The sequence below is a fragment of the Hyperolius riggenbachi genome, unplaced genomic scaffold, assembly GCF_040937935.1.
Source record: "Hyperolius riggenbachi isolate aHypRig1 unplaced genomic scaffold, aHypRig1.pri scaffold_176, whole genome shotgun sequence".
NCBI classification, from domain to species: Eukaryota; Metazoa; Chordata; class Amphibia; order Anura; family Hyperoliidae; genus Hyperolius; species Hyperolius riggenbachi.
Genome location: NW_027152387.1, coordinates 202,762 through 212,042, shown reverse-complemented (window position 1 = coordinate 212,042; position 9,281 = coordinate 202,762). Strand labels below are relative to the sequence as shown.

The window sequence follows — 9,281 nt, the reverse complement described above, 5'->3', positions numbered from 1 at the left end:
GCAGCTCCATAGAAGACTGTGTAGGTGTGGCTCTCATACTACATGGAAGGGGGTAAGATTTCTATCTGAGGGGGAGTGCAGCTCCATAGAATAGACTGTGTAGGTGTGGCTCTCATACTACATGGAAGGGGGTAAGATTTCTGTCTGATGGGGAGATCAGCTCCATAGAATAGACTGTGTAGGTGTGGCTCTCATACTACATGGAAGGGGGTAAGATTTCTGTCTGATGGGGAGTGCAGCTCCATAGAATACTGTGTAGGTGTGGCTCTCATACTACATGGAAGGGGGTAAGATTTCTATCTGAGGGGGAGTGCAGCTCCATAGAATAGACTGTGTAGGTGTGGCTCTCATACTACATGGAAGGGGGTAAGATTGGTCTGTGATCTTTCATTTTCCAAAGACTATAGTCTGATGTGTGTATGCACCTTTACTCTCTACTTGCAGACAGTGTAATTAGTAGCCAGAGAAGCAGCATCAGCAGCACTGCGCTCTCCACTCACATGGAACAAGGAGCAAAGGAGGTTGCACTCACTCCTAGGAGCTGTATGTCACACACAGGCTGGCTCCTCACTCTGCACAGCAGCACCAGGGAATCCTCCGTGCACACCACCTCCTGCAGCTCCTCCTCCCTGGCCGGAACTACAGATTAATTGTCGGGCCAGCCAGGGGGCATCTATTCAGAGCAGACTAGTGAGAAAATAGTCCCCTCTCACCTGCCTGCTGCTGCTTCAAGATTTTAGCCAGGATCATTGGGAAAGGGGTCCTTGGGGAGGGTGGAGGGTGCTTTCTTCCTGCTCTGTTAAACTAAATTTTATAATTAAAAAAAAAATACGTTTACTGCTACCAGGATGGGGCCCCCTAGTGGCCTGGGGCCCCATAGCAACTTCTATGCCTGATATCCCTATTCCTACGCCCCTGACTCCTCGTCATAGTCCTTCCGAATCCACCCTCCCCCAACGCCTGGACCGGCAGGTAGCCGACTACCTGGCCTTGAGTGTGGATGTAGACTCTGCGAAAAGCGACGATGAACCCTTGGACTACTGGTTGCGCAGGCTTGGCCTGTGGCCAGAGCTGTCCCAATTTGCCATACAACTTCTCTCTTGCCCTGCCGCAAGCGTCCTGTCAGAAAGGACCTTCAGTGCAGCTGGAGGCATAGTTACTGAAAAGAGAAGTCGCCTAAGTCACGACAGTGTTCAGTACCTGACCTTTATCAAAATGAATGAGGAATGGATCACAGAGGGCTATTGCACGACCGAAGACTAAGTCAGTCCCCACACACAGCATCTCTGCCTGCAGGCCACTTGCCTTCTCCGCCACCACCAACAGGGTCCCAGACTCTAGGCGGATTCCTGAATTTTTAAGGCCGCTGCTAGTAGCAGCCGCTACACTAATTTTTCTGGTGCGTGTACATGCCTGCCTAATTTTTCTGGCTGCACTGCGGGCGGCTGCAACAAAAAAACAAAAGGCTTGTACATGTGCCCATCCCCCTTCGTGATCATTACCTTGCCGCAGTGAAGGGGCTTGCGTATCACAATAAAGCAATGACCGCCGGCTATTTGAGTGTCTCGGGTAGGGGTGGGACACAAAAGATAATAAGGTCGTTGCTTCATTGTGGTCAGACCAAATTTGATCAGCTGGACAGTCACTGTTGTTCTATCATTGAGCTACCACAGCCCGGAGACCATATGGGCAGGCCCGTTTCCAGGCCCGTGCGGGCGCCCTGGGTGCCGAAGGACTGTGGGCGCAGTAACGAAGGGGGGAGCCGCAGCCGCGGGGAGGGCAGCCCGACCTCTCCCTCCCTCTCCTCTCCGGGCGCCCTCCGTGCTCCCCCCTCCGAGTCTGACTGCACAGGAAGCGCTGTGTACAGAGCGCATTAGCGCAACTCACCTCCCTCCCTGGTTCCAATCGTCGCCGGTCTCCTCTTCTCTTCATAGCCGCTCATACACATGCTGCTTCCTGTTTACCCGGAAGCAGCGTGTCAGCGGCTATGAGGAGAAGAGGAGACCGGCGACGATTGGAACCAGGGAGGGAGGTGAGTTGCGCTAATGCGCTCTGTACACAGCGCTTCCTGTGCAGTCAGACTTGGAGGGGGGAGCACGGAGGGCGCCCGGAGAGGAGAGGGAGGGAGAGGTCGGGCTGCCCTCCCCGCGGCTGCGGCTCCCCCCTCCATTATGGGGGGGGGGCAGCTTCCTATCTAACCTATACTGGGGGGGCACCTACCTAATCTAACCTATACTGGGGGGGCACCTACCTAATCTAACCTATACTGGGGGGCACCTACCTAATCTAACCTATACTGGGGGCACCTACCTAATCTAACCTATACTGGGGGGCAGCTACCTATCTAACCTATACTGGGGGGCACCTACCTAATCTAACCTATTCTGGGGGGGCACCTACCTAATCTAACCACACTGGGGGGCACCTACCTAATCTAACCTATACTGGGGGGCACCTACCTAATCTAACCTATACTGGGGGCACCTACCTAATCTAACCTATACTGGGGGCAGCTACCTATCTAACCTATACTGGGGGGCACCTACCTAATCTAACCTATACTGGGGGGCACCTACTTAATCTAACCACACTGGGGGGGCACCTACCTAATCTAACCTATACTGGGGGGCAGCTACCTAATCTAACCTATACTGGGGGGCACCTACCTAATCTAACCTATACTGGGGGGCACCTACCTAATCTAACCACGCTGGGGGCATCTACCTAATCTAACCTATACTGGGGGGCACCTACCTAATCTAACCTATACTGGGGGGAAGCTACCTATCTAACCTATACTGGGGGGCACTTACCTAATCTAACCTATACTGGGGGCACCTACCTAATCTAACCTATACTGGGGGGCACCTACCTAATCTAACCACACTGGGGGCACCTACCTAATCTAACCACACTGGGGGGCACCTACCTAATCTAACCTATACTGGAGGACCCCTACCTATCTAACCTGTATTGGGGGCACCTACCTACCTAGCTTATACTGGTGGCAACTATACTGGCTACCTATATTGGAGGCACCTACCTAACTAACCTATCTAACCTAGGATGGGGGCAACTATTCTGATACCCTATATTAGGGGCACCTACCTATCTAACCTATACCGGGGGCACCTGCCTATCTAACTTATACCGGGGGCACCTGCCTATCTAACCTATACTGGGGGCAACTATACCGGCTATCTATACTGGAGGCACCTACCTGGCTAACCTATACTGGGGCACCTATGCCTGGCTACGTATACTATGCCTAGCTACCTATACTGGGGGGACCTATAGCTGGCTACCTATACTGAGTGCAACTAGACCTGGCTAACCTACACTGCGGACATGTATACCTGGCTTCGCGGGGGGGGGGCGCAATTTAAACCCTCGCCCTGGGTGTATTTTAGCCTAGAAACTGCCCTGCATATGGGCTTGAAAACCGCCACGGCCTACACTCTCGCCACGGTGCGCACCAGTCCAGCACGGCCGTCACTACGCAAACAGCTGTTTGCGGTGCGTTACACAGTGAGTTTGGTGTGTCAGTGTGCAGCAGAACTCTAATTACAATCCCTGATTGATGTATACACATGCAAGATGCACTTTAAGCCTGCAATTTAGCATTCAATGTGATTTCTGCCCTTAAAACGCTGCTTTGCATCACATCCAGATTTTTCCCCGGGACTTTGGGCATGTATCCCACTCCGCCATGCCCCCCTCCAGGTGTTAGACCCCTTGAAACATCTTTTCCATCACTTTTGTGGCCAGCATAATTTTTTCTATTTTTCAAAGTTTGCATCCCCATTGAAGTCTATTGCGGTTCACGAACCTTTCCGCGAACCGAACCTTCTGCGAAGGTTCACGTACAGGGTTCGCGAACCGAAAATCGGAGGTTCGCGACATCTCTAGTTGGCGTAGGACAGTCGGCTGCTAGGGGCTGGAGAAAGCCCCAGGTGAGTAAAGCTCATTTTGACTATTTTTCCTGATGACTCCTTTAAGTGTATCTAAATTATATTTACACTTTGCAAATATGATTTTTCTGCACTCCCACTGACTTGCATTAAACGTGAATCGCACATCAAATGCAACAAAGCGACCTGCAGAGCGATGTTAAAACTGAAAACAAATGCAAAAGCAGCAGAAACAGCAAAACGCAGGAGAAATGTGCTGCCACTGAAATGCACTAGATGTGCAATGGAAAAGAGAAAGCAGAACCCATCTGCACCCAAGTCTCACTTCAATGAGTCATAGACACCAAAAGTTTATAAGTAAAAATTACCATTTATTAATACAATTAAAAAGGTTAATATTAATCATACAGTTTTAGGTGATCTGAATGTCTGGGCAGCTCACCACATCTTGAGATTCTCTTGATATGGGGCCCAAAATGTCCACAACCCTTCCCCCACCTCCCCTGGGCAACCCACCTGCCAGGGACCACGAGTGCCCCAACAACCCCTAATATGGAGGAGGGACCCTGTATCAGGCTGAATGTCCATGTATCTGGGATGAAAATTCCCATTAGAGCAGTCAGTGACCGGCAACGTGTCTCCAGGCAATGTGAGTTTTCTTGCTGCATAAATTGGATAGTTTGCTGAATGTTTTTACATTATACATGCGTTTACTGTATATCCAAATTGCACATCTTTGCATGTGGAATGCAAAAATTTGCATACAGTTTATATAGAAAACAAAATTTTGAATATGATTTGCACATTTTTATTTTTTTCCATGTGGAAATTTGCATGCAAATTCTAATATGTAACATGCAACTGTGTAGTGGAAACTCAGCCCTACAGGGATGTGACATAGTTGCTTACTAAGGCCCAGTGCACACCAAAACCCTCTAGCAGATCCGCAAAATGCTAGAGGATTTTGGAGTAGATTTCAGAGCTATTCTAGGCATGTTTAGAGAGGTTTTCTAAATATGCCTAGCGTTTTTGGCTGCGTTTTTGTGTAGCAGATTTCATATATTGTTACAGTAAAGCTGTTACTGAACTGCTTTTGTAACAAAAACGCCTGGAAAACTGCTCTGATCTAGCATTTTCCTGAGCGTTTGAGCTTTTCCTATACTTTACATTGAGGCAGAAACGCTTCTGCAAACCGCAAACGTGCAGCAGGAGCCACTTTTGTGGTTTGCTAAAAACCCCAAACCGCTGGTGTGCACCATCCCATTGAAAAACATTAGCCAAGCGTTTTCATGGGCGGAAGCGGTTTGCGAAACGCTTCAAAAACCGCTCGGTGTGCACCAGGCCTTACTTACAGCTAGTAAGGCTTGAGTGTTTCAGTTCAGAGCAAAAATATCATTTAAACTGATGTGCACCAAAGCAGGGGGTGGTACCTCCTGCTTGTTGCCGCTTCTGTGTGTTGCCCTCCACATTCTGTTTCAGCTCTCCAGCTACTTCCTACCTCTGGCTGTGTGCAGAGCACAGAGGCACCAAAAGGGTGTGTTAACCCAGAAGCAGTAAAACAGGGCGCATATGGCTAGTGGACAAAAAGGGCGCTGCCATAGACTGCAATGCAAAATATCGGCTATTGGGCACTCGACAGCAAAAAAGGGCGCCCGAGAAATAGCGGTTGCAGGGATCGTGATAACAAAAGTTTTCGTTTACAGAATAAGGTTTGTTAGAAATATTGTTTGCAAGTTCGTTTTAACTTTGTGGTTTACTTGTTTTTTCGCTTTTAATTAAATTTCGCTTATAGGAGCTTTTACTTATTTTCCCGTTTTTAAATTTCACTTTGAGGGCTGTAACATGTATATTTTAGAGCACGCTTATTTTATCATTTAAAATTTGTTTTCATACGTATAATGTTTAAATATTGTTTTCAACCTTATTCTATTAGAAATACATCGCTTTTGGTATTAACTTTGTTTTTTACACTTATAATGCTTAGATTATAGTTTTATTAACTTACTAATATATCGCTTTTAATATTACCGTTATTTTAAGATTTTTAATATGTTTGTGATTGTAAGGCTATCTATTCTATTCTAATATATATATATACACACTTTTCTATTTATAATATTATTAATGTGTATATGATTTTAAGGCTATTTATTCTATTACAAATATATAACTTATTCTATTCATGTTATTTATAGTGAAGTATTTTAAGGATTAAATATACTGTATTATTGTTTATATTTGTGTAAGGGTGTTTGTGCAGTGGGGATGGTTAGGGTTATGCACCACCAGGGGGGTGGTTAGGGTTAGGCACCACCAGTGGGTGGTTAGGGTTAGGCACCACCAGGGGGGTCTTAGGGTTAGGCACCACCAGGGGGGTGGTTAGGGTTAGGCACCACCAGGGGGGTTGTTAGGGTCAGGCACCACCAGGGGGGTCTAGGGGTTAGGGATAGGTACAGGGAGGGTTCTGTGTAAGAGTAGGGTTAGGTATAGTGACAGCACAATATATGTAATATAAACACATTATTAAATTATGTATATTTACACAAAGGGGGGGTCTAGGGGTTAGGGATAGGGATAGGGAGAGATCTGTGTGAGCCTACAGTTAGGTATAATTGCAGTAAAATACTTGTAAAATCTACCATTGCATTGCTATGCTTAACACAAGTGTAAATATTGTTTTATGTTATAGACGCTATTTGATGTTTCATTTCAGAATGTGTTTGTTGTTATAGACGGTATTTTGCTATTTCATTTCCGTTTATTCAACCTATTTAGCACTACATTTTCGTTTACAAGCTATAAACCAAAATTATTGTTTTACATTACAACTTATAATTTCGGCTATATCCCGCACCCTTTTTTCCAGGCGCCCTTTTTTGATGCATGCGTGTTAACCCTCCATGCCATGGTGCACATCAATTTAAATTGAACCAATCACAATTCTCTCCCTGTGATGTCACCAGTGGGCGGGTCTCTAACATCCCCTGATTCCTCCCAGATATCTTGATACAACCTCCCCATAAACCTAACACAGCATGGAGGGGCTCAGTGAAGGCGGCAGTGAAGGTGTGGAGGTGTCTGATGGGGTCACACAGGGCATAAAAGGAGATCTGCCCGGCCTCATAATCCAGACATATCCTGACTCTATCACTGCGGTTCCCATCAGGTAACTGGATCTCTTTCCTGTTATGTCTCACTGAGTACTGATTATCCCATCTGCACAAACCCCAGGACTTGTTATTCTCTCCAAGCAGTGACTGCAATCCTCCCCTCTCCATACTGGGGTAACACATCCCGACTCTCCAGCATACTGATCCCCCAACATCCACTTCCCAGTAATGTCGCCCTGAGGAGAAACTCTGGCTGCTCAACACCTGAGGCTTACCCTGAAATCTCTCTGGTGTTTCTGGGCGATTCTGCCCTGGTGACCAGGATGCAATTTTCCTGACATCTGAAATATGTAGCCAATTACTAGCTGTGTCTACATCCAGTAATATGTCTGCAGGCTTTAGATATATATAGATCCTCCCAGTTACCCCAGACATGATATCAGCTAATGCTGTGTGTAATGTGTGTGAGATGCCGGCCACATCCAGATCCCCTCCATCATGGAGCTGCTCATCATGTCTGTCCTCCGTGTCACACAAGTGACCTGTGTGTGATTCCTGTAAGACAGTCAGTGGATCAGTCATGTTACACAGCTCCTCAATGTGACGCATCTTCCTGGACAGCTCCTCCTTCTTTATCTCCAGCTGTCTGATGATGTCATCATAGGATTGTACCTGCCTCATGATGTCACTCAGGACTCTCTTCTCCAGCTCCTCCAGCCGTCTCCTGAGGTCTCTAAACAGGGCAGCGACTCTCTCTGCTTCACTAGCTGCTTTTTCTTGTGCATTACTCCTGCATTCCTCCAGACTCTGGACTCTTTTCCCAGCCTCCTCTGTCTCTGCCATCAGTTTCTGCAGATCATTTCTCAGCTTCTTCTTCTTCTCCTCAGAGGCCTCATCCAGTGACATCATCTTATGTCCTTCATGTTCCCCGATCACAGTGCAGGACTCACAGACACAGGCAGCATCCTCAGTGCAGTAATACTTCAGTATTTCCTTATGGACGGAGCATTTCCTCTTCCCCAGCTCAGTGGTGGGAGGCAGTAAAGTGTGTTCCCCTGACCTGTCATGTTTCCTCAGGTGATGATCACACAAGGAGGTCTCACACTGCAGACAGGATTTAGTAGCAGGAACAGGAAAGTCACAGTAATTACAGAAGACCCCGGTCTGCTCCTGATCTGTCTCTGTAGCATGAAAAGCCTCACAGATATTATGTACTGTTGTGTTCCTCACCAGCTCAGGCCTCCTCTTGTATATCTTCTGACATTCAGGACATTTATACTCCTGTAGATCCTCCTGATGGTCCCAGGCTTGTGTGATGCAGCCCCGGCAGAAGTTGTGGCCACACGACAAGGTCACAGGATCTCTATAGATCTCCATACAGATGGAGCAGCGGAGCTCAGCAGTCACATCAGCAGATGCCATTGTCACACCTGGAACCAGATGAGCAAAGGTTAGATATATCTCTGTCACATCACAAGTAAGGTGCAGCCAGTTACACAGTTATCAATGATTATCTTTGACACTGTATGTACAGCACTTAGAGATGTATAGATTATATAGCAGTGAAGCAGGTTCAGGGTTATCAGCATCGGGTACTGGGTGTGTCAGTAATGATAATAACTTCAGGGCTATCCGGCTATTAAAATTCCAAAGAGACTAAATGGATCACCAGCCCAACAACCAGCCTTGTAGGATAAAGCATAACCAGGGATTAACACTAGCCCCCGGGACCCCTTTCAATTTTTGTTTAGAGTGGGGGAAATAAAATGTAAAATAAAAAAAAAATTAAGTGGGGTCCCCCCTCCCAAGCTCCAGGCACGTGGGGCTTAGCACCCTTAGCTACACCCTGAGCTAGACCCCGAGATGCCAGCCCCCTCCCCAGGAGAAATGAGTATAGTGGTACATACAGTGCTGCCCATAATTATTCATACCCCTGGAAAATTTTGACTTAAAGTTTCTTTTATTCAACCAGCAAGTAATTTTTTGACGGGAAATGACATAGGAGTCTCCCAAAAGATAATAAGATGATGTATAAGAAGCATTATTGTGGGAAAAAAACATTTCTCAGCTTTTATTTACATTTGAGCAAAAAGCCTTCTCAATAATCAATAGAAAAGCCTTTATTGGCTATTACAGCAATCAAACGCTTCCTATAATTGCAGACCAGCTTTTGAATGTCTCCACAGGTATTTTTGCCCATTCATCTTTAGCAATGAGCTCCAAATCTTTCAGGTTGGAGGGTCTTCTTGCCATCACCCTG

At 46.8% G+C, this 9,281-nt stretch overlaps 1 protein-coding gene across 1 annotated transcript; it reads right to left on the bottom strand.

Moving 5' to 3' along the window:
• Nucleotides 1-6,826: 6,826 nt before the first annotated feature.
• Nucleotides 6,827-8,443, bottom strand: LOC137543712 (E3 ubiquitin-protein ligase TRIM39-like). The gene has a single exon (XM_068264836.1). It carries the CDS (start codon nt 8,441-8,443, stop codon nt 6,827-6,829), a length of 1,617 nt encoding a protein of 538 aa, XP_068120937.1.
• Nucleotides 8,444-9,281: the final 838 nt, after the last annotated feature.